This window comes from Giraffa tippelskirchi, chromosome 4 (genome assembly GCF_054371585.1).
Source record: "Giraffa tippelskirchi isolate mGirTip1 chromosome 4, T2T-mGirTip1v1.2.pri, whole genome shotgun sequence".
Taxonomy (NCBI): domain Eukaryota; kingdom Metazoa; phylum Chordata; class Mammalia; order Artiodactyla; family Giraffidae; genus Giraffa; species Giraffa tippelskirchi.
In genome coordinates this window covers 99127063-99151388 of record NC_137278.1, presented here as the reverse complement: position 1 = coordinate 99151388, position 24326 = coordinate 99127063, and the positions used below count along the sequence as shown (strand labels likewise).

General features: G+C 52.7%; 1 protein-coding gene and 1 long non-coding RNA gene across 2 annotated transcripts; one reads left to right on the top strand and one right to left on the bottom strand.

The window, feature by feature from the left end:
• Positions 1-60: 60 nt before the first annotated feature.
• Positions 61-19504, top strand: LOC145544522 (uncharacterized). The gene is made up of 2 exons (XR_014081465.1): positions 61-786; positions 17599-19504. It is a non-coding gene; the product is annotated as an uncharacterized LOC145544522 (long non-coding RNA).
• ASTL (astacin like metalloendopeptidase) lies at positions 7358-23636 on the bottom strand. Its single transcript, XM_081587434.1, has 9 exons — positions 23591-23636; positions 22453-22578; positions 20571-20632; positions 17879-17969; positions 16748-16865; positions 15800-15981; positions 13072-13153; positions 12827-12981; positions 7358-8732 (listed from the first exon to the last, which is right to left on the bottom strand). The coding sequence occupies exons 1-9, from the start codon at positions 23634-23636 to the stop codon at positions 8461-8463; spliced, it is 1134 nt and encodes a 377-aa protein (XP_081443560.1). The 3' UTR covers positions 7358-8460.
• Between the last annotated feature and the right edge of the window lie 690 nt (positions 23637-24326).

Genomic DNA, 24326 nt, shown 5'->3' with positions numbered 1-24326 from the left:
GAGGGAGGAGACTGGAGGCGGGAGCGGGAGGAGTGAGGGAGGCGGGGCGAGCGGGGGGGTGGGGGACCCAGGGTGGATGGAAGGTGCTCCTCGCTGGGGGGCGCGCGGGCCGCAGCCTCCCCGCGCCCCCGGCCTCCGCTCTGGCGCCTCTACCTTTTTCCTCCCGGCCTCCACTCTGCGGGAGGTCAGCGAGGCCCGGCGTCTGGGATCTTCGGGACCGAGGGAAGGATGCTTGCAGAAGTGGAAGGGTCGGTGCACGAAACGAGTCGGGACGCGGCGCTGGCGGGTCCGCGGGCACAGAGGTGAGACGTCTCTCCTGCGGATTGTGTGGCTAGGGCCGAGCCCTCGGGTCTAGGGGGGTGAGCGCAAGCAGATCTCCCCTCCCAGCCGCCCAAGAGCCCCAAGGAGAGGGTGGGAGGGATTGTCGGGGCTCTGGCGCATCATAAACCACACGCGCTCCCCGGAGCCCGAGAGGCCAGAAGCCGAGCGGAGGGCGTGAGGCGAGCGGGGAGACCCTTCCCCAAATGCTTTCCCGCCCCGACTGGACTCCGTCGGGCCTGCGGACCCCGAAGAGGCACGTGGCAAGGTAGCGAGCGCCCCCTGCCGCCGCCCGCCTGCGAGCTCGTCCTCGGCCACCGGGGACCCGCATCCTCACCGCGTCCTTGGGTCGCTGAGAAGGCTCCCAAGCCCAGAGGGTCAAGCAAGTGCTCAGAGCCTGGGATTGCCGACTTCAGCTTTCCTGTTTCTCCTGCAGATGCCTCAGTTTCCCCTATTAAGGGCAAAGAGGTAAGAAAAAACTGCCTTGGACTCAAGTCTCAGCAACACCTGATACTCAGGCGGCGGAAGGGGGTGGGGGGAGGGGGGCGGTGTTGGGCAGCTGCAAACTCCGACCTGGTGACCAGTAGGAAGAGGATGTCCCTTGGTGCTGAGCGAGGAGATCTAGACAAAGGCAGAGTCTTTTGACACAATTTTTCAGACAGTAGAGAATCTGCCTGCGATACAGGAGACCCATGGTTCCAACTCCGGGTCAGGAAGATCCCCTGGAGGAGGGCATGGCAATCCACTCCAGTGTTCTTGCCTGGAGAATTCCATGGACAGAGGAACTGGTGGGCTACAGTCCATGAGGTTGCAAAGAGTCAGACATGACTGAGCAAGTAACTTTCATTTCAGAGAAAATGTGGATTTCTGGGGCAGCTTGCAAGGGAAGAGCTGTGCAGTGACCCCCTCCCTGCTCCAATCTTGCTGATGCCCCCCCCCCATGCATGCCGCACACCCCTCTTGAAGTGGCCCTGGAAAGTACAGCTAGGGTAAGAAGAAATTTCCGATTAAGCACACACTCAGTCCTGTCTGACTCTGCGACCTCATGGGCTGTAGCCTGCCAGGCTCCTCTGTCCATGGGATTTCCCAGGCAAGACTGGAATGGATTGCCATTCCCTTCTCCAGAGGATCTTCCCGACCCAGGAATCGAACACAGGTCTCCTGCATTGCAGGCAGATTCTTTACCATCTGCGCCACCAGGGAAGCCCGATTAAGCACATACCCCACCCTGACTGCCTTCTGGCCTCAAAGAGCTTCAAAGGACAAGGGCTCCTCACGCACCCTCCTCCTACCCACGCTCCCTGTGGCTACTGCCAGCAGTGCCACCCTGGGGAGCTTCAAGGGCATTTTTTCACTGTTTCCAGAGCCTTTAATGCTATAACCCCAGCCTAGACCCAGCCCTCGTATTTCTAGCCCACAGCTGTACATAGCATCCTCTGTATAAATAAGCATCAATCAGCTTCTGAAAGTAGGGCTCCCCCGAAGAACATGGCCTTGATCCACATGCCTGCTCCATCTTCATGGGAGCAGGGAGTGTGGCTTCAAGGTGCCCACTGTGTCTCACCCGTAGCCAGGCTCAGAAAAGGTGGTACCCGTCCCCACTCCCCAACACGGGGCAGAACTGAGGGGGATCTCCCTTGATCCTGGGCTCTCCCTGCCTCCTGCCAGCCCCTCTGTTAGATGCAAGTGCCCACAGCCTGGTGGGGAAGGTGCTTCCTAGGCTCGGTTGGAGAGGCAGCCAGCCTCCCTGGTCCCCTCCAAAGACAGGCATCGTGAATGCATCCTTCCATTTGCTGGGCTTCCACCCCAGGGTCACCAGGGATGGGGAGGAGTCATCAGACCCTTCGCTGAGGAAGGACAAACGGATGGCCATTGGAGCTTGGGAATCAGCCACTTGAGCAAATTCCTGCCTATCCCCGTGGCTCCCTGCCCCATGCTCTCTGTCCCACAACAGGAAATCTGAGCACTCTGGTGGCCCAAATAGGCTTTGAGAAGGACTATCTCATCCTCTCCAACTACTGTCAGGCTGGGGGGCCAGTGGGTATCTCCCCAGACACTGGAACTCACAGCAGCTTTTTGTCTGCTGGCCTGTTTTCCTTGAAAGGTCAGGCCTCCAGGGCTCTGCAGAACTGAGGCCAGGGCTCTTCAATCCCACCCCACCCCACCCTCCCCATGCTGATTCTCACCTGGGCCTTCCTTGTCGAGGCAGCTCCACATCCACCCATCCCTGGGCCCTGCTGGGTACCACCCTTGGTTGAGGACAGCAGAAAGAACCCACAGGAACCCACAACGGTCAGCCAGCACCCAGGCTCTGTGTTACCCGCTGCCGTCCCTCAGCCCCACCCAGCCCCGAGACCAGCGGCTGGCTCTTGGGGCAGTGGGGACTCTTACGTAACTCAACTCCCTGCTCCTCTCTGCCACCTGCATCTCCCACACACACACCCCTTCCCCAGCCCTTTGTGAATCAGAGCCTCAGGCCGCAGTAGGGCTTTCTCCAGCCCTTCCCAAACTAGCTCTGACCTACCAGTATCATCCTGCTCCACCAGGGCTGGCAGAGGTCAGTCCCAGACCTGCAACCAGCCAGCAGCAGCTGCTGCCATTACTCCCAGCCATGTGTGAGGGGGAGGGGGAGGCAGTGACAGGCTCTGGTCCACCATCCGTCCCACACCAGGCTACATGCTGGTCCCTGGATGTGCCCTGAGAACCCACATCTCCAGTCCTTTCCAGGGACTGTTTGCTCTGCCAGAAACACCCTCCTCACCCTTCTTTCTGTGCTTGGGGGAGCCCTACTCTCTTTTCAAGGACCGTTCACCCATCACCACCTCTCAAGCAGAGGGAGGTACCCTGTCCTCCCTTGGTGCCACTTTCACGCCCAGAGTGCTATACCACAATGGAGTCTGATGGCCTGTTGTACCACCTCTTTCATCAGAGCAGACATCCCTTCTCTGCCCACAGTACCTGGCCGAGATTGTTGAAAAGTGAAGGGTAATGGCAGTAGACATCAGCGGATGAAATACACATAAGCTTTTTTCAGACAGGTGGTGCCCAAATGAAGGAACCCCCAGTGATGTCCTTGAAAAGAGGGGCCATGGTGGAAAGGTGACCTAGTAACATCTTTTCCAAAGAAAGGGGAGACAGTTGTCCCATCCTGGCCATGAGAACACAGCAGGAAATGCACCATGTTAGCTGAAAGCCCTGGAACCACTTCTCCAGGTCCAAAAGGCAAGACTGGCCCCACTGTCTCCTGGGCCAGGACGCCAGCAGCTCAAGCTGCTGCTGCACTTCATGCCCTGAGAGCCCATGGGGACAATCCCCAACCAGGCTCCACCCACCCCCAGCTTTCCCCAGAAGCCCCAGCCTTTCAAATCCCCAGGGACCTTACCCCCAGACCACCCTGTACCACCCACCTCCCCAGACCTTTGAGCCGTGCCCTCTGTGATGTTAGTCGGTCATCCTCTCTCCCTCCATCATACCTCGCCCGACAAAACCCCAACCCTGATCAAACCTAAAATCATCCATCCTGCCTTTGACCAAGCGGCTGCTTTTTCCAGAGCAAAACACTCACCTCATCGACAGGCTTCGCTTTAAATTTGTGACCACAGATCTCCAGACGTTCCTAGTGTGCTCACTTCCCCACGCCTCAGAATTGGCATCCATCTCCTGCTCCTCTTCCTGCCTGCGCCCTCCTCTCAAGCTGTGGCTTTGCCTTCTACTTAAAAGAAAAGGGAAGCCAACCCACAGGCACGCATTCCCCACACACCTGCCTCCAAGCCGCATCTCGGCTCTTGGGGCAGGTCCTCTGCATACACCCTGGACCTCAAGTCCTCTCATGTCCCCCAGGACTCTGCTCTGTTGATTATCCCTTCACCAGCTGTCACTCACTCCACTCTAAGGGCCAGCCCTAGGAAGCCCTCCACACCCTCTGCGTGCATGCGTGTGTGTGCTAAGTCACTTTGGTCGTGTCCGACTCATTTGCAATCCTATGGACTGCAGCCCACCAGGCCCCTCTGTCCATGGGATGGATTCTCCAGGCAAGAATACTAGAGTGGGTTGCCATGCCCTCCTCCAGAGGATCTTCCTGACCCAGGGATTGAACCCGCGTCTCTTACATCTCCTGCATTGGCAGGCGGGTTCTTTACCACAGGATCACCTGGGAAGCCCCTGCAGCCTCCATCTTCTTGTTTACCCAGTCACTGTCTCTAAGCCCTCACATTCTCCCTTCACCCTCCACTGAACCTACTCCTGGGTGTCATTCATGACTCCACATCACCAAGTGCCAGGCTCACTTCTGTGTCCTGCTCCTATGCAGTTTCTCAGCCGCATTATATATGATGGACCCTTCCCTGGGGGACACCCCACAGGCCCTGCTCCCTCCTAACAGGCCACTCCTCCTCACCTTCCTTTCCCTCTCCCAAACCCCAAATCAGAGATTCTCACTAAGACTGGTTTTTGCCCCTTCCCAGGGATGTTGGGCAATGTCTGGAGACATTTTTGACTCTCATCACAGGAGGCAGGAGGTTGCTACTGGCATCCAGCGGGTAGTGGCCAAAGACACCTTACAAGGTCCAGCACAGACCCCTCTCCCCAGCGAAGAGTCATCAGTCAGAAAATGCTGCTAGGGCCAAGATTGAGAAACTGTGCAGGGAGCGATTCAGCACTGGTTCAGCCCCAGGATCCTTTCCTTCTGCACCTGAACTCTTCCTGGGCAATTTCATCCAGCCCCTGGTACCCACCTGGATACTAATCACTCTCCAAAGTACGTCCCCTGCCCTGAACTTCAGGCTCACTCAGCCCACACACTTCCTGACTCACCCATTTGACATCCAGTAGCCCCCGACTTACCTGGTGGCTCAGTTGGTAAAGAATCCACCCGTGATGCAGGAGACCTGGGTTCGATCCCTGGGTTGGGAAGATCCCCAGCAGGAGGGCATGGCAACCCACTCCAGTATTATTGCCTGAAGAATTTCAAGGACAGAGGAGCCTGGCGGGCCGCAGTCCACAGGGTTGCAGCGTCGGACACGACTGAATGACTAAGCACAGCACAGCCCCCGACTTAAAACACCTATTTCCCCTGAACTCTCTCCCCTCAGTTCTCAAGGCTGAGATGCCTTCATCCCCTGCTCATCCAACCGCGGGTGTGCTTATTTCAACCTCCAAAACATACTCCCAAAACACCCACTTTTGCCCTTTCCCATCATCCCACCACTCTTGCTTGCACAACTGCAGTGGCTACCAGCTGTTCTTCCTGATTCCAATTCGCTTTTCAAGAAGCATCCAGAATAACTATTTTAAGATAATCTTATTTTTGGCTGCTCTGAGTCTTTGTTGTTGCATGCGGGCTTTCTCTAGTCGCGGTGCCCGGGCTTCTCATTGCAGTGGCTTCTCTTGTTGCAGAGCTCAGGCTCAGTAGTTGTGGTGCACACGCTTAGTTGCTCCGCGGCATGTGGGATCTTCCCAGACCAGGGATCGAACCTGTGTCTCCTGTGTTGGCAGGTGGATTCTTTACCACTGAGCCACCAGAGAAGCCCTTGAATGACTTTTTAAAATGTTTGATCCGGTCGTGTCACACTTCTCCTTAGAAACTTCCAGCAGCTTCCCCCTGTTGCTCTTGGAATAAACAATCCCTCTCTAGCTGACCAGGCCCTTGCCTGCCTCCTCCTTACTGCCCACACACACCCCACAAGCACACACCTCTCTCCACACACACTGGCCTGACACACCTTGCTTCCTCCTGCCTAAGGGCCTTTGTACTGGCTGTTCTTTCCCCAGATGGCCCCAGGAGAGCAGCCTCCTGCCATTCAGGTGAAATGCCCTCAACAAATGCTCCCCTCTTCCATGACTTATCAATCCCAGATGCTTTATTTGCCTGTTTACTGTCCATTCCTCTCCCCATCCCTGAACAAACTCCGTGAGAATAGAAAACCTGCCTTGCTCCCTATGTTATTCCCAGTACCTATAATAGAGACTGCCTGGCCCCCAAATATAACAGATGTGTGCTGGGTGAGTGAATAAACTGATGAATGAGCTTTGTGGTCAGGGATTGGCGATCAAGTCGCAGGCCCTGAGAGGTGGTGGCTAGCTCCCAGGCTCTGGTTGACACCCCAGGGTCCCATACATATCACACGCTCCATGCTGGGGCTCTGGGGACCAGACCATGACTGGATCATCAGGACAGTGTGGGGCTCAGGGAACAAGTCTGGGCCCAGAGCTGGCCGGGGGCACAGACTCGAGTCTTCTTGCAGAAGGACAGGACAAGGACAGCCTTGTCCCTGATCACTGCCAAAAAAGAGTAAGCAGTCTTCCCCATGAGGCATCAAGATCAACCAGCCCCACTGCCCTGTCCAGAGAACCCAGCATCCAAGATCAAAAGCCACATGTAACAGAGGCTCATGGCAGCAGCCTCTGAGAGCTGGGAGGGCCTTGCAGAGCACAGAGCACATCACCTCCTCTGACCCAGAGTGGCCATCAAGAAACCCCAGTCTGGAGTCAGCGGCCTGGCTCGGCTGCTCAGAGACCCACAGGTCATGAGGTAGCCGTACCAATAAACAGGTACACGTACCATCTCTAGCCCAGGGTCGGCCCAAAGTCTTTTCTTGGGAATCTTCCAGGGAGCTATCACCCTGCTACCTTGCTAGGAGCATGGCCAGAGCCCCTACTTCTGTACCATAAACTGTGGTACCCCACCTCCCAAGTCTGGGAGCAAGACAATGGACAGCCTCCCCATACCACAATCCTGCCCTGACATTCACACCTGAGCTCAGGCCCTGGTGCAGTCTCAGAAAAGCCTTGACTCAAGACTGAAGCCCAAGATAGACTAAGGGCAGAGGCCCCAGGTCCCCTGGCACAGTGACGAGCATGACAGAGGGCACACCTCAGCCCTGCGGCACAGCCATATTTCCTTGGGCACACCAGTTTTCTTCCCGAGTCTGTTCCTGCCTCTGAAATGTGGGTCTCACCGCCTAGAGGGCCCCTCTCAGGCAGTCAGGAGAGGTCAAAGTATGAGGTATGAGGTAGTCAGCACAGCCCAGCACCAGACTCCTGGAGCAAGTTCCCAACTTTATTTCTATTTTTCCCAAGACATCAGGGGGACCTGGCCCCACTGGGACGGGCAGGGGCTCCTGCTGCCCTCCCACCCAAAGCAGGCCCCTAGACCAGTAGCACAGGGGGTGGGGGTGCAGGGATCCCGGCGTGCTCACTGCTGTCCCTAGAGACTTTGACCCTGAACAGCCCTCACCAGGGAGGCCAGGAGCTGAAGAAGAGGAGTGGGGATTGGCTGAAGGAAGACAATCAGGGTGACCCCACAGCCCCTTCCCACCTTCCAGGGCCTCCTCTGGCCAAGTCTGGGGAGGGGTGGGGTCTGAGTAGAGGCAAAGTTCCTGGAAAGAGCAATGCGGGGTGACAGCAGCTTTGAGTCCTGACTTCAGGGTCCTCATGTTCTTTCTGAGTTTCCCGCAGCAAATTTCCTGCACGTAGGGCCCCCACCTCTTCGTCTCCTCCGGAGGCAAGGGAGGAAGTGGGGCTCTGGAAGCCTCCTGGAGCGCAGGGCTGCAGGCCGTGGTTACAGAGCCATGTTCCCAGGTTCCCAGTGCTCAGACAATGGGGAGAGGGGCTGCCCCTTGGGTCCCAAGCACGGGACGGCCTGAGGGAACGACGAAGGTGCTGTTAGTGCCTGCGGGTGGCTGCGCCTCAACCTCAGAGGGGCTCCCGGGGCCTTTAGGGAGGCCCACCCCTCCAGAGCCCTGTCCCTAGAGGGGAGGCAGGAGATGAGAGCGGGCAGAGTCAGGCATCTGGCCCACAGGCCTGCCTGCCCCTGACAGACCTACAGGGTCTCTCTGTCCCCAGGAGCCCTTGGGGGAAACATGACGGGGAAGGAAGGAGCCGAGACAGGGGCCCAAGCCTCAGACTGGGGAGCCAGAGAAGCTGGGAGGCAGGGGTGCTGCCCAGAGGGGCCAAGGCTTACAGGATCTTCCCCACCTAGGGACAGAAGCCTCAGGCTTGACCTCTGGGTGTCCTCATAAAGCGATTTCTGGGTGCATGGGCCCCTGGCAGAGCAGGGATCCCCAGAACAGCCTAGATGGATGAGAATCAGTCTTCTTCTAGAGATGGGGCACTTGGTGCTGCCAGGATGGCTCCAGGGCAATGTCAGGAAAGACTGCCCCAGGCCTTGACCTCAGGGAGGAAGCTGGGGGCTGAGGGGGTGGGGTCAGCAGAGGTCTTCACATCAGAATTCCTCAGGGCTGGGGGCTTCCATGCACGAAGGCTCTCTTCAGACCCAGCAGCACCATACTGGTCTTCTGCCCCAAAGCCTCTGGGGTCAGATCTCCTGGATTCCTCCAACAATTCCTTCAGAAGCTGCTGCAGCTGTGACCTAGAGCCAGGAGTGGGGCTCCTACCACTCCCAGGGGTCTGGAGCCCTAGAGTAGGAAAGACAGGTTATGTCCCAGAGTCACAGAAGGACAGTGTGAGAGCCAGAGCGCCCTTCAGCCTTGTTCACAGAGACCTAGAACCCACCATGTTCCTGCCATGCCACTGCCCAATACTTTCAAAACCCTGATTCCCAACTCCCCCGAGAGACAAGAACCTTGGAGCCATGCCATTCCCTCCCCACTTGGCCTCAGAGGTCACCGTCAGAAGGTCAGGTCACTGGGATTTTCAGTGACCTCCCAGCCATACCCTGGCTTCGCTGATGGTCACACCCCCTGACCTAGTACTGCAGCCCTCAGCACAAACCCCCCGGGGCCACTGTACACAGCAACACCACATCTCTTACCTGTATCCAGGTAAGATACAGGTAAGATGTATCCAGGTAAGATACATCTCTTACCTGTAGCCTTTTCCAGAACTTTTCCTACACTTGCAGCTACACCCAAACCCAGGGTGTCAGCAGGACATGCGTGACTGTCAGGCCCATGAGCTCAGCGGGGTGGGTCCTGTTGGCCCTTCACCGCCACTCCCAGACCACGGCTGGCTGCCACCGGCTACTTCGTATGACACTTCATTTTGGGCCCCAGTTATCTGGCCGGCCAGCCACACCCCCTAAGCACTGCCTTCATCCTTGCCCGCCCACCAGATGCTTCCTAATGAGGCCGTATCTTCCATCTGTGAACACTGACCGATCTGAGCTGACATGCTTCAACCAGTGACTTCCCAGGCCACTCCCTGCCTGGACCTGCAGAGACCACGCCCACTGAAGTGGGCCCCAGCAGCACACCCTCTGACCTCTGCCTCCTCCTGACCTCTGCCTCCTCTGCTTCCAGCCCACTTGCCTCAGTACCATGACCCTGCAGCCCTACTGAGCCCCCAAACCCCATCTTCTTGCTCCATAGCCTCCTCACTTCCAAAACACCCTCCACACCTGGCATGGGCCCCCTAAACCTCTCTGCAGTCACTCCCTGAGACATTCTCAGGCCCCCCCACTCTGGCAGAACTGCCCCTAGCACCCCAGTCCTAGAGGACGAGGTGACTAACCTAGGCCACCTCCATCAGCCGCCCAGCAGCCCAGCACCGCCACGACTCCACCGAACGTCTCTCAGAGGTTTCCTCTCCTGAGCACCAGTCAGCCACTCCACACATTTCCCTCCCCACACATCCTCTTCTCCTCAGCCTCTCACCTCACTCTTTTGCCATCAAAGCCTGGGACTGAAGCCCCTCATAGCACATCAAGACCACACACCAACTGGAATCTGCTCCCATCTTCTTCCTTGCCACTAGGTCCAAGAAAGTGCCTCAGCTCCCAAGGAGAACAGCTCCTTCTCGAATATTCTAGATATTCTTCTGCCCCATGAATCTATTCTCCCTTCTCCATGGGGTCGTTATTTCCATACCCAAACTTGCTTGTATATCCACTGTCTTGATGCACTTTCCACTGACCCATGATCACTTCTAGCCACCTCTCAATTCTGTTCTTAAAGCTAGTCAAACCTCTCAAATAGTTACCCAAAAACTCTTGCCATGGTCTCTTATTGTTTAATTTTTTAAATCTTTGTAATATTTGATATTATAAGAAATAAGTCTGCAAAATGGTGCTGGAGCTGCATAATCACATGCAAAATGTGCTGTGCTTAATAGTTCAGTTGTATCCAACTCTTTGAGACCCCATGGACTGTAGCCCACCAGGATCATCTGTCCATGGAATTTTCCAGCAAGAATACTGGAGTGGGTTGCCATTCCCTTCTCCAGGAGATCTTTCCAAACCAGGGATTGAACCCAGGTCTCCCACATCACAGGCAGATTCTTTACCATCTGAGTCACCAGGGAAGCCCTGGTGTACATGCAAAACACATCGGATTAAATCTACATGACCTTGAGTTAGGCAAATCCTTCTTCGACATGACACCAAAAGCACAGTGATAAAAGAATATAAGTTGGACTTTGCATCAAAATTTTAAATGTTTATAATCAAAGAACACCATCTAGAAAGTTAAACAATCTATAAAATGTGAGAAAGTATTTCCAAATGATATATCCTATGAGGGACACGTATTCAGAATATATAAAGAATTCCCACAATTTACCAGTAAAAGACAACCCAACCAAAACACAGGCAAAAGATTTGAACATTTTTCCAAACATACAAAAGACCTATAAGCACATAAAGAGGTATTCACAGCCATTCAGGAAATGCAAATCAAAGCTACAACAAAATACCACTTCACACCCACTTGGGCATGGTTATAACCAGAAGTGTTGACAAGGGCTTCTACCAGCATATATATGAGACTTCATATATATGCTGGTAGAAATGAAAACTAGTGCAGCCAATTTGGAAAACAATTTAGCAGTAAAGTATGGAGTTACCAAAGGACCCAGAAATTTCACTCCTAAGTATGTATCCAAAAGAAAAGAAAATATATGTCCACATGAAATCTTGTACATGAATGTTTATTGTCCCACTAGAAGTAGAAATGGCCCAAAGATCCTTTGATAAATGGATCAACAAAATGTGGCATATCATTCAACAATAAAAATGAAGTATAGTTGACCCTTGAACAACACCGGTTTGAACTGCATGAGTGCACTTATACGTGATTTTTTCTCAGTAAACATTCTACAGTACTACACAGTCAGTTGAATCCTCAGATGTGGAGGACTGACTAAAGTTGTAGGCAGTCAGAGGGTCTGTTGCACAGAGGGTCAGCGCCACTAACCCTCAGATTGTTCAAGGATCAACTGTACTGATATGCTATACCATGGATGAACCTTGAAAACATTATGCTATGTGAAAGAAGCCAATCACAAAAGATCATCTTGTATGATTCTGTTTATATGACATGCCAGGAGTAGGCAAACCATAGAGACAGAATGTAGAGTAGAGACTGCCTACAACTGGAGTTGGGAGTACACATGTGCAAAAATACTAAGGAGTAGATTCTGAGTCATGGGATATACACACTTCAACTTTACAAGCTATCAAATTGTTTTCCAAAATGGTGCAGCAGTTTATACTCCTATCAGCAGAGTATGAATGTCATCATTGCTTCATCATCTTATTTGTATTTGTCAGTATCTGACTTCTAAATTTCTGCCAATTTAAGGGATAAAAAAGGGTACTGTGGTCTTTATTTGCATTTCCCCAATTACTAATGAGGTAATGGTGATGAGAAAAGGTCACCAGAGCAACCAACTTCAGAAAAATGTTTCTTCACAAGACGAAAAAACAGTTGCCAACTGATGGCTATCTCACAAGCTAGAAGGCAGTCACCTGGTCATGCCCAAATGCAAGGGAAACTGACAAATGTAGACTTTATCCCAGCCAGCCAGCCATGTGCTCAGCTAAAAATCAGAGGTCCTGGTATATAGCACAGGAAACTATAGTCAACATGTTATAATAACCTATAAAGGAAAAGAATACTGGAAGCCATCTGAACTCTCTTTCCTGTTGATCCTCATCACTTCTCCTGCATCTCCCTTGCACAGCCACTGCCTGATTCTGCACTCTCACCCCTGCCTGGACCAGCTGCATCTTTTTAAAGGCTTAAAATGTATTTTAATAGATTGATGCTGCATTACAATACAAGTGACTTTTGTATATTGATTATATTCACCTTTAAAAATTCTTCTTAGTTCTAGTAATTTTTTGTAGATTACTTTCAATGCAGACTGTCATCTGTGAATAGTGACATTTTTTCTTACTTCCCAAACTTCAAGACTTCGTTTTTTGTTGTACCACAAGGGCTAAAACTTACTACATTGTTGAATAGATGAGACAAGAGTGGAAAAACTTGTCTTCGTCTTAATATTTGACATTTAAAATGATTTTTGGTCTGGTTTTTTTGTAGGTATGTTAAAGTTAGGAAAGTGACCTCTATTCCTATTTGCTAACAGTTTTTAATCATAGCTGAGTGTTAATTTTTTTTCAAGTGCTTTTTCTGCATCTGAATGGTGAGCCCCTGGTCTGCCCCTGCTCACCTCTACAGACTCACCTCCTAGCCCTTGACCCTCACTAATACCACCTCAACAGAGGAGCCTTCTTCCAGCTCCTCAAATCACTCTGCTCCCTGTCACTCACCTTTCCCACTGGCCTCATGGCCACCTGGGCTGCAGTCATAAAACCTGAGGACCCGTGCAATGTCCGAGTTGCTTAGGTTCGATCGCTGGCCGATGTGCACACTGGGGGCCCAGAGTGGAGTGATGGTGGGCAGCCCGCGCCGGCTGAAGGCGAGCCTGAAACCCAGGAGGCAGGGGCCTGAGTCCAGACTGGCTGGGCTGGCAGGACAGCGCAGAGGGAAGAAAGCGAGAAAAGGGGGTCCTCACCTCCCATAGTGCATCACTGAAGAGTAGTCATAAGGCACCAGCATGTTGCTGCTCCGAGACTTGATGAAGTTCATTTCAAAACCTGGAAAGAACACTTGGCGATGGGGAAGAGGGCCAGGGGAGGAAGGGGAGGTGGTCGGGGTTCCCTGAAGTGTCTAGCCCACCTGAGGGGTCCAAAACTACACCCAGAGTGCATCTCCTCACCCCACCCCCATTTCTGACCCCCGTCTCCTCGGTGCCCTGGGAGGGTTCCAGACCTGCGCCAGCTGATGTATTAATACAGGCATAGGGACCTGGTGGCTGGCCTGCCATCACCTCCTAAGACTTCTCTCCCCCGTCTCTCCTCCTCTCAGGCTCGCCCTGAGTGAAACTATCTTTATACTAATATAGTCTACAGCTTTCAAGAAGTCACACACGGCTCAGAGCCTTGGATGTCCAATACTGGTGAGATAAAGTACCTACTCCTCACCCTGCTCCTACTCCCCACCCCAGGCTTGGAGGCCTGCGAGCCCACCAACTACCGTGGGTATACCCCACCCCCAGAAGCAAGCCCACCTGCCCTCCCTGCCTCCAGCCAACAGCACCTGCCCCACCCCCAACTCCAGGTGTGGAGTTCAGCCGTTTCCCATTGGTCAGAGCACTTGCTTCTTCCTGTCCCTTGGCCCCTCCAGGCCTGGGAGCAATGAGCTTCCCTCCCTCAACTCCTCTCCTGCCCTTCAGTGAGCCTCTGAAAGAACGGCTGTACCCCCATCTTTGCTCCCCCAAAGACCCCAGGCCCAGCCAGCTGCCTTCACACTCACCCATGTTCACCAGCCTCTTTACCACTAAAATGGTAATCTAACACCTTTATATCCCATCCCTGCCTGGAAATACCTACCCAGTAGAGTGCTTACTTCTTCCTTTTAAAAGCCTTTAAGTTATTAAACATAATTTTGAGTAGGCAATATATTCATCTGACTCAAAAATCAGAAAATATGAAGATACATAATGCTTCCCACTCTATCCCCTTTCTGAGTTCCCACCTCCACAGTTAATTGATGTTACCAGTTTGTATATTTTAGCAGTTTGTTCTGTACATATTAACTAAGTACAAACATTCTCATTTTTCTTCATCCTTAAGCAATTTTTTCCATTAGGGTAGCTGATGTTTAATTTTATTGTTAAAAGAAAAAACAGATTTTTCATTTATTGGTGCTGTTTTGTTTTCTAACTCATTAATTTCTCCTTTTCCCTTCACTAATTCCCTCTTGCTTTCATTTTTTTTCTTAACTTAAATGGAAATGCCGAATTTTTCCTCTATTTTTCTTGATCTAAGTATTTCAGTCTACATATTTCCCCTGTGCATTGCTTTAGCTATGAACCCTTGGTTCTAATTTTCATGTTCTAAGAATTCCTGCAATTTCTTTAACTCCATAGCTTGAAAAAACATTTGTTGTTTTCTAAATTTTCATTTTCAACTGGATAACATTTTTCACTTTGATTTGTTACTAGCTTCTACTTTTTACATCATGATCAAAATGTTTGTATTAACTCTTTTTCAAATTTGAAAGTTTTGTGGCTATCATAAGCCTTTACAAGGATTCCATGGGCACTTGAGGTTTTTTGTTTTTTTTTTTTCCACTGCGCAATGACATGCTCCCTAGAATGGAAGCACGAAATCCTAACCACTGGACCTCCTGGCAAGTCCCTCCATAAGCACTTAAAGGATTATAGTCTATTTTTATAGCATGATATCACTATGGCCTCCCCATTTCCTACACTAATCTCTGATCTCAATTTCTATCCCCCATCCCACTAAGAGGCACTGCCCATTTTCCCATCTCATTGTTGGCATGGGGGGCATCCATGTATGATGGCTGCTGTCTTGGGCCACCTCCCCTAACCATAACCCCACAGCAGCAGCAAAGGCACTCATACAAGAAGCCCTCCTCTTACAGGAAGCCTTTCAAGCTTTCATTTGCCCCAAACCCAGATCACTCACCTCCTCTGCTCTCCTCCCTCATGAATCAATTGTCTTGACCCCTCTCACCTCCTATATCAGACTATCCCCCTCTGCCAAAGGACAGGCCCTCACTGTTGCTGGAGTCAGATACTTGGCACCATGCCAACATATAGCTGCAGCTCCCTGGCATCCACTCCCCAGACCAGCCTCAGCTTTCCCACTGCCACTTTTTAGGACCTGGTCTCCCTATACTTTATCCCAGAGGCCCATTAGCATCCATTTCACAGCCTCTACAGGGTTGCTCTCTACCTCCTGCATCAGGCACTTGGCAGACGCACATAGCCCACTACCTCTAAGATATCTGTCTTGGCTCAGCTCCTCAACTCGAGCACAGCCCCTGCGCTGAGCCCCAAGAGCAGTGTCTAAGGCACGCAGAGCTGCTGGTTGAGTATAAGTGAGCAAGAGTCACAAGACCATCAACTCCACCCTCAGGTAACTGCCAGTGTCAGTGAAGAGAGACAAGACCAGGCAAATTGATGCCCTAGTTCAGGGTAACTGCGGGTGGTGCTGAAGCCTCGGGGCCCAGAGCAGCAGCATCTGGGTTATTCTCCATGTCCTGGAGGAAAGCAGGAATACCACCTTCCCCAGGGGAGACAGGCAGGTAGTGAGGAAGATGGACAAACTTTCCCAAATGGCCAGGCGATTCCATGGGCACAGGCCATGCCTGCCTCCTTCTGCCAGGACCACTTCTCCTCCACCTACTCCGCCATGCACAACCTGGCTTACCTGGGAGGATCTCATTCCAGTTCACACGGATGTAGCGGTCCCGGTCGGCCCGCGAGTGCTCATGCCAGAAGCCCAGCACGTGCATAAGCTCGTGCAAGACGATGCCCGGGCCCCTCTGGAGACAGCTGGGTCCTAGCGACACCACCTGCATCCCTCCACTGCGGCCAATGCTCGAGAAGCACCTGCGGGGCCACGAAAGTGCTGGGTGGGCACCGGCCAGGAGAATCAGCAAACCCAAGCCCCTCGCCCCTCCTCCCAAGACCTGGGATAAGAGAGCACCCAGAGCGAGTCCCCTTCCTGGGCTGTAGTCTTGAGCTTGCTGTTCCCAAGTCCCCTCACTGCCTGGCCCTCTGAATGGAGTGAGCTGGAACCCTGTTTCCAGCCTGCACTGTAAGAAGTTGGTGACAACTGATGTTAACATGGATGATGGAAGCAGCTGATTACGTGAACGTCTCCACACAAGGAGCCCCGAGTCAAAGCTCTCATGCACATTCTCTTAGGGCCCTAGCAAGCTAGGAAAGCAGTATTACCATCACCCACATTTCAGAGAGAAAGCAGAAGGGGCTCAGAAGTTAAGGGACTTGCCAGAGTCACCTGGCTCCTGCACCATGGAACCTGGATCTGAGGCCAGGTCTGTCTCATGACACCTGCACTCACTCCCCAGGTCATGTAGTCTCCCGGGAGATGGAGTGGAAGGCTCTTTAAAGGAGGATTGAGCACCTCCTTGCCCACCTCTCCTCCACCTCCTGCCCTGAGTATTTGTAGGTCTAGCTCATGCTGAGCAGACCACTCAGATGGGCAGGGGGACTCTAGACCAGGGAGGACAGGCCCAGACACAGGTTTTAGACAACAGTTTTGTTAATTTCAGGCTGAACTTGAGACAGCTGAGGCTCTCACCATGCACATGCACACATAGGCACACTCGCACACACACCACGAAGCACTTACCCAGACATGGGGATGATGGAAATGAAGTCCCTCTGGCCATCGTAGGCAACAAACCTGATGCATGTGAAGCGTTCAAACTCAGCAAATGCCTCCAGGATGACTTGGCGGCTACGCTTATCTGGGGAAGAGACACGCCAGCTAAAGCCCCAGCCAGGCTCCCTCCACTGCACTCCCCCAGATGTCTGCACTTGGGGAAGGAACTGAGTTTTAGATCATCCTCCAATGTGGACTGTCAAGAAATGTCAGCATGGGGCTTCCCTGGTGGCCCAGTGGTTAAGACTCCACGTTCCCAGTGCAAGGAGGGGTTCAATCCCTAGTCAGGGAACTAAGATCCCACATGCCTCACAACATGGCCAAAAAATTAGGATGGATGGATGGATGGATAGATGGGTGGATGAATGGGTGGGTGGATGGATGGATGTAGATAGACAGGAAGGAAGAAAGGGCAGCATGATGGTGTGGGGAGAAAAAAGCAGAGCTCCAGGTGTACCCTGGCTGTGTGACCTTGGGCTGGTCACTGTCTTCTGGGCCGTTTGGTCTTGAAATGGATCAGACTGTCCCTAGGTGTACCTTCCCCATCAGCTCCCCCAGGACTTTAATATCCCAGCTCAGGGGCCCATGAGACAGAAGAGCTTCTGATAGAAGGGTTCTTTGGGTGATGGTGGAGGAAGCACAGAGATACAGAGGAAAGGGGAATTAAAACCCACAGAGGGGACTTCCCTGGTGGCTCAGTGGTAAAGAATCCGCCTGCTAATGCAGGAGACATGGTTCGATCCCTGTTCTGGAAAGATCCCACATGCCACAAAGCAACAAAGCCCATGAGCCACAACGACTGAGACTGGGGTCTACAGCCCACAGGTTGCAACTACTGAAGCAAGCTTGCCCTAGAGCCCATGTTCTGCAACAGGAGAAGCCACCGCAAGGAGAAGCCTGTGCACTCAGCTCAAGAGTAGCCCCTGCTCACTGCAGTCAGAGAAAAGCCCATGCGGCAGTGAAGACCCAGCACAGCCAATACAATTAAATAAACATTAAAAATACAGTCTGCTGTATGTCATTTAAAAAAAACTAAACGAAGAGGAGCCGGGGCTACAGAGGGAGGAAGCCGCGGCTCCAGGGACTGGGGCGACTCACCGTACTTGCCGGAGAGCAGGAAGGGGACCTCCACAACACCGCCACTCTTGGGCCACTTGCTGCTGGTTGCTGAGAACAGCCGGAAGGGACTCTGAGGAGAGAGGGCGGCTGAGGGACCAGGGCGGCCAAGCTTCCCGCCCCCGAGGCTGCCACACCTCAGGCCCAGGAGCCCTCAAGATGTGAGCACTGAGGGTGGCTGCTCATTAGAGAAGGGACAGAAACAGGGATGTCAGTGGCCAGCTATGTGATGCACAGCACAATCCTTTGTTCTAGATAAAGAAGTTGCAACTTACTCTATCAAGAGCAGAAACCCATGAAATTTAGTAAGGTTTATCTTTTTGCCAGTTTTTCTAAATGTCCTGTGGACATCTAATAACATATGAGATACAAAATTTTAAATATATTTGTGTTAGTTAGTTAGTTCAGTCGCTCAGTCATGTCCGACTCTTTGCGACCCCATGAATCGCAGCACGCCAGGCCTCCCTGTCCATCACCAACTCCCGGAGTCCACCCAAACCCATGTCCATTGAGTCGGTGATGCCATCCAACCATCTCATCCTCTGTTGTCCCCTTCTCCTCCTGCCCCCAATCCTTCCCAGCATTAGGGTCTTTTCCAATGAGTCAACTCTTCACATGAGGTGGCCAAAGTATTGGAATTTCAGCTTCAACATCAGTCCTTCCAATGAACACCCAGGACTGATCTCCTTTAGGATGGACTGGTTGGATCTCCTTGCAGTCCAAGGGACTCTCAAGAGTCTTCTCCAACACCACAGTTCAAAAGCATCAATTCTGTGGCACTCAGCTTTCTTCACCGTCCAACTCTCACATCCATACATGACCCCTGGAAAAACCATAGCCTTGACTAGACGGATCTTTGTTGGCAAAGTAATGTCTCTGCTTTTAAATATGCTATCTAGGTTGGTCATAACCTTCTTTCCAAGGAGCAAGCGTCTTGTAATTTCATGGCTGCAATCACCATCAGCAGTGATTTTGGAGCCCCAAAAAATAAAGTCTGACACTGTTTCCACTGTTTCCCCATCTATTTCCCATGAAGTGATGGAACCAGATGCCATGATCTTAGTTTTCTGAATGTTGAGCTTTAAGCCAACTTTTTCACTCTCTTTCACTTTCATCAAGAGACTCTTTAGTTCTTCACTTTCTGCCATAAGGGTGGTGTCATCTGCATATCTGAGGTTATTGATACTTCTCCAGGCAGTCTTGATTCCAGCTTGTGTGTTTTCCAGCCCAGCGTTTCTCATGATGTTCTCTGCATATAAGTTAAATAAACAGGGTGACAGTATACAGCCTTGATGTGCTCCTTTTCCTATTTGGAACCAGTCTGTTGTTCCAATATTTGTGTAGGATATGATTAATAAAATTAAATATAAACCTATTATATTTAAATTATTAATAATACCATTCAAGATCCTAATATTTTATCTTGATAAAATATTCTCAGAAATGTTAATGTCTCACTATGATCATATATTTTTCCTTTTCCCTCATATTTCTTCTGATTTTTGCTCTATGTTCTTTGTTTGTTAAGATATCTAATGGTTTATGATGTCTTTTTTGTGAATTGTACCTTTTATCATTAAAAATATTCATCATTGTTTCATTTAAAAATATATTAATTTTTTTAAAAAAAGAGAAACCCAAACAAAATATTTCCTGCAGAGGATACCAAAGGTTTTACTGGATCCTGCTTTTACGCTGTGCATTCACTGCTGCTGCTGCTAAGTCACTTCAGTCGTGTCCGACTCTGTGCGCCCCCATAGACGGTAGCCCACCAGGCTCCGCCGTCCCTGGGATTCTCCAGGCAAGAATACTGGAGTGGGTTGCCATTTCCTTCTCCAGTGCATAAAAGGGAAAAGTGAAAGTGAAGTTGCTCAGTCATGTCCGACTCTTAGCGACCCCATGGACTGTAGCCTACCAGGCTCCTCCGTCCATGGGATTTTCCAGGCAAGAGTACTGGAGTGGGGTGCCATTGCCTTCTCCATGTGCATTCACTAGGTAACTGGGAACAAGGGCCCTGCCCTGGCCTGGGCAGGCCTTCAGCTCTTCCGCCCAGCTCAAGCTGAGCCATCAGTGGACAGCCTCGGACTAGCACCACAGTCTTGCTCTCGCCAGGTCACTGTCCTATTCAAGAGCCTTCTGCCACCCTCAGACCCCTAAAGGAAGGCCCTGATTTCCATCCAGCCTTCTCCCTTTCTGACCCTGCCCCTCATCCCTAGGCAGGATGGTTTGTCTGTTATTCCTCATTCTGTCTTCCTCAGACTGTCACTACCGCCCCCGATGTTCACCACAGACACCTCTCCATATCCCTACCAGCCACTCTGCCAACATGTGCTCGTCTCTTCCTTCGTCCCAGTACTCCCTGAGCACCTCCCCGGGGCAGGGTAGGAAGCTGAGGCTTGACGTTCCAAAACCCCTCCTGCAGGAAGCCCTCCCAGACTGACTGCTGCCACCATTCCATATGTCACACCCTCCGTCAGGCTGGCTTATTCCTAACAACATTCACTCTGACTTTGGCAAGAAGAGCTATGAGTAGCAAAGATGGATGGCTCACAAGTCACACGCCCATGACACCTAGGGATGGGCTCACAGGTCTCTGATACTGCCTGTGAGGTTGTTTTACACCTGTGTGTGTGTGTGTGTGTGTGTGTGTGTGTGTGCGCGCGCTCACACTCACCGGCCGGAGGATGTCCCCCTCCAGGAGGAAGCTGCTCTCAGGGGATTCCTCTGGAATGAGCCCTGAGAAGGAAGGGACACACATGTTTGGTCCAAGCCCCCACCCCCACAACAGACTCTAAGACATGCCCAGCAGAGACCTCCAGCCAAGCAAATCCAGGGTCCACCCTTCCTTGGGCACTGAGGCTGTGTGACCTCAGGCAAGTCTCTAGGACACCAGCCCCAACAGGAGTCTTAGAAGAGTGCCTGGCATCCTAAAGTTTAGGTTTTGGTCAGTGCAACCCCATGGACTGCAGCATGCCAGGTTTCCTTGTCCTTCACTGTTCTCCCCGGGTTTGCTCAAACTCCAGTGTGTCCTAGAAGCTGGGCTCCCTAGAAGCAGAGCCTGAGCCAGGGAGCCATCTGCAGGTGACTGATAGCTGGAGCACCCCGGGGAAGGACTGGGTTCAGCAGAAGGGCAGCCCCAGAATGACCTCACAGGACCTTCGGACCCTAAGACTTAGCCCACCTTGAGGCAGGGGGCCAGACCCATGTCTGTGTGTCCCTGTGGGAGGGCCGCCCCAGGCAAGGGAGGAAGCACTTTCCCTGGCATCCCTGGTCGAGGGCCTCGGACTACTACGAGGTCTGAGCAGCAGCATCCCCAGCAGCTGGGGAGGGGGTGTGCCTCCCAGCGAAGGGCCTCACGACTGTCACTAGGCTAGGCTCACAGGGAGTCATCAGGCCACCAGCAGCCCTAGCAGAGTGTGCCCTCCACAGCCGCTGAAAAACAGTGCCAGCGCAGCCTCAGGCTGATCTGGAGGTGGCCAGCTCCAATTAGTGAACCAAAGGTGGTGAGCCACCCTGCTCCAGCTTCTCACAGAGCAGGAGTGGGGCGAGCCACATCCAGCAGGTTCACATCTCCCAGGACAAGTTCTCCCTCCGACCCCCTCCTGCTCTGCTCTGAAATCCCTGTCTTCATTTCTATGGGCTTTGCCCCAGGTTATCTGTGTGTTCGAAGTCTTCAGCGGAAATCCCCAGGCAGGGAGGCCTGAGACTCACACTTCCTGAGACCCACAGCGTCTCACACCTGCAGGTCATCCCACACCAGGTGGAAGGCATGTTTCCTAACAGCCACTAATAATTCCACTCACACCAGACTCAGCCTGATAAAAGTCAAGTGTGTCCGTAGTCAATTGCTCAGTTGCATCCAACTCTTTGTGACTCCATGGACCGTAGCCTGCCAGGCTCTTCTGTGTTCAGGCAAGAATACTGGAGTGGACTGCCCTTCTCCAGGGGATCTTCCTGACCCAGGGATCGAACCAGGGTCTCCTGCATTGCAGGTGGATTCTTTACCATCTGAGCCACCAGGAAAGGGGCTCGTTATATTTTAAAACCTCTACTTTTCCCCCTTCTCATAAAACTAACAGGAGAAGGCAATGGCACCCCACTCCAGTACTCTTGCCTGGAAAATCCCATGGATGGAGGAGCCTGGTGGGCTGCAGTCCATGGGGTGGCTGAGAGTCGGACAGAACTGAGTGACTTCACTTTCGCTTTTTACTTGCATGCACTGGAGAAGGAAATGGCAACCCACTCCAGTATTCTTGCCTGGAGAATCCCAGGGACGGTGGAGCCTGGTGGGCTGCCGTCAGTGGGGTCGCACAGAGTCGGACACGACTGAGGTGACTTAGCAGCAGCAGCAGCATAAAACTAACACCCCAGTAGAGAAGACACAGAAAAATAGACTTAAGAAGTTTCCCATGAACTATGGCTCACCACGACCCACTTAGCAAGCTGGCACATCTCCTTGCAGCTTTTTCTACTCGTCTGAGTGTCCAGCGTGGTTTTCATAGGCTACATGGATAACTTCATACTCCTCACCCCCCGAGAAGACACAGTGCCCTCACCTTGGTTTATTGCAGGTATGTCCTTGTCCCAAGATGTCTGGGTCTCCTCAGGGCTGAGGTCTTCTGAGAATCTGGTCCCACAGGCTCCAGCACAGTGAGAGGCTGAGGGTGCTCCTAGGATGAAGCCTGGCCCAGACACACAGGTACATATGCACAATGGTTACCCAGGATAACACAGGTACATAAGCACAATGGTTACCCAGGATAACAGGACATGGGGTGAGGGGAGTGGGGTATCAGACCTCAGGACTCAGGCCCTTCACAAAGGCAGGCCTTCAGGAGGGAGTCCTGGGAGCCCACCAGGCCTCCCCTGTCAGCCCCACCTGATACTGAGGCCTGGACAACCTTGCGGAAGGAGCTTCCTTAGGGGGAACAAGTGTAGATGCTCAGTTGTGTCCGACTCTTTGTGACCCCATGAACTGTAGCCTGCCAGGCTTCTCTGTCCATGGGATTCTCCAGGCAAGAATATTGAAGTAGGTTGCCATTCCCTTCTCCAAAGGATCTTCCTGGCCCAGGGATCGAACCTGGGTCTCCCACATTGTAGGCAGATTCTTACTGCCTGAGCCACTAGAGAAGCCCAGACAGTAAAGAAGCTGCCTGCAATGCGGGAGACTTGAGCTCCATCCCTGGGCCAGGAAGATCCCCTGGAGGAGGAAATGGCAACCCACTAGGGGGACCAAGACTGGGCTTCAAAAGGCAGTCCTGGGCTCCAATTGTCTGGGCAAGTATGAGGCAGGGGAGGAAGTGAAAAGGAGGCAGGGAGAGACTACAGGCTTCAACACTGAGGACACAGTGTGGGTTAGCTTCAGACCCTGCTCCTGGCCCCCTCCTCAGCCCAGGCCTCTGGAAATGGGTTGGGCAAGCCTGGCACGGAGGGCAGAGCATGAATGCCTGGAGGTGTCACTCCTGCTGTCTCCTGCTAGGCAGGCCCTCTGCCCCCCAGCATCCTCAGGAGGTCCCCCTGGGGGGATCCGTGGGAGTTGACTTCTAGGGGCATTCCTGGAAGCCCATTCTCTGAGCCATGCTGATCAATTTACATCCCTGCAAGCTGCAGCTATGCCCTCTGGCCACTCCCCACAGAGGCTCCACAGGCGGGAGCCAAAGTGAGGGGGGTAGGAGAGTGAGGCAACCCACTTACCAAGCAGATAGACCAGAATCAGGACCCGTGGCCAGAGACCTTCCATACTCACGCTGCCTACAGTGGGCCCCCGGGGGCCCTCAGCTAGCAAGGGCACCGATTCCTGCCAGATGAAGCAGCCTAATCGCAGACTTAGGACCACCGCCTTCCTTAAATAGCATCTGCACCAGCCCCCACCTGCAGGCCCTTCGCAGCCAGCTCCGCCTGGAGCCCCACCCAACAACTCCCACCTGCAGCCCTGTCCTCTCCTACCTGTACTCCCCCTCCCAGCCCAGGCCCGTGCCTTCTGGACCCTGGCCTGGCTAAATGGGCTAGCAGGGGTCCCCAGCTCTGGGCTCTGATGTCTGACCATCCGAGGAGGAGCTGATGGGGTAATAATAGAAGTAAAGTGCACAATGAATGTAACATGCTTGAATCATCCCGAAACTGTCCTCCCACCCCCATCCATGGGAAAGTTGTCTTTCACGAAACAGGTCTCTGATGCCAGAAAGGTTGGGGACTACTGGAAGAAGCCACGCACAAGGCACCCTGCAGGTGTCCCGCTTGGGGGTGTACTTCTCAGGTTCCCTCCCACCACCAGAGGGCAGAGAAACATTGCAGAAAGGTGAGAGGCAGCCAGCACAGGGTGGAGCTTCACCCTCCAATCTGGGGAGACCCCTTTCCTGTCCCTGCCCTGTGCTCAGACGTGAGGAGCACTACCTGAGATCCTGAGGCACCCCCAGTCTGACTGTGGAAG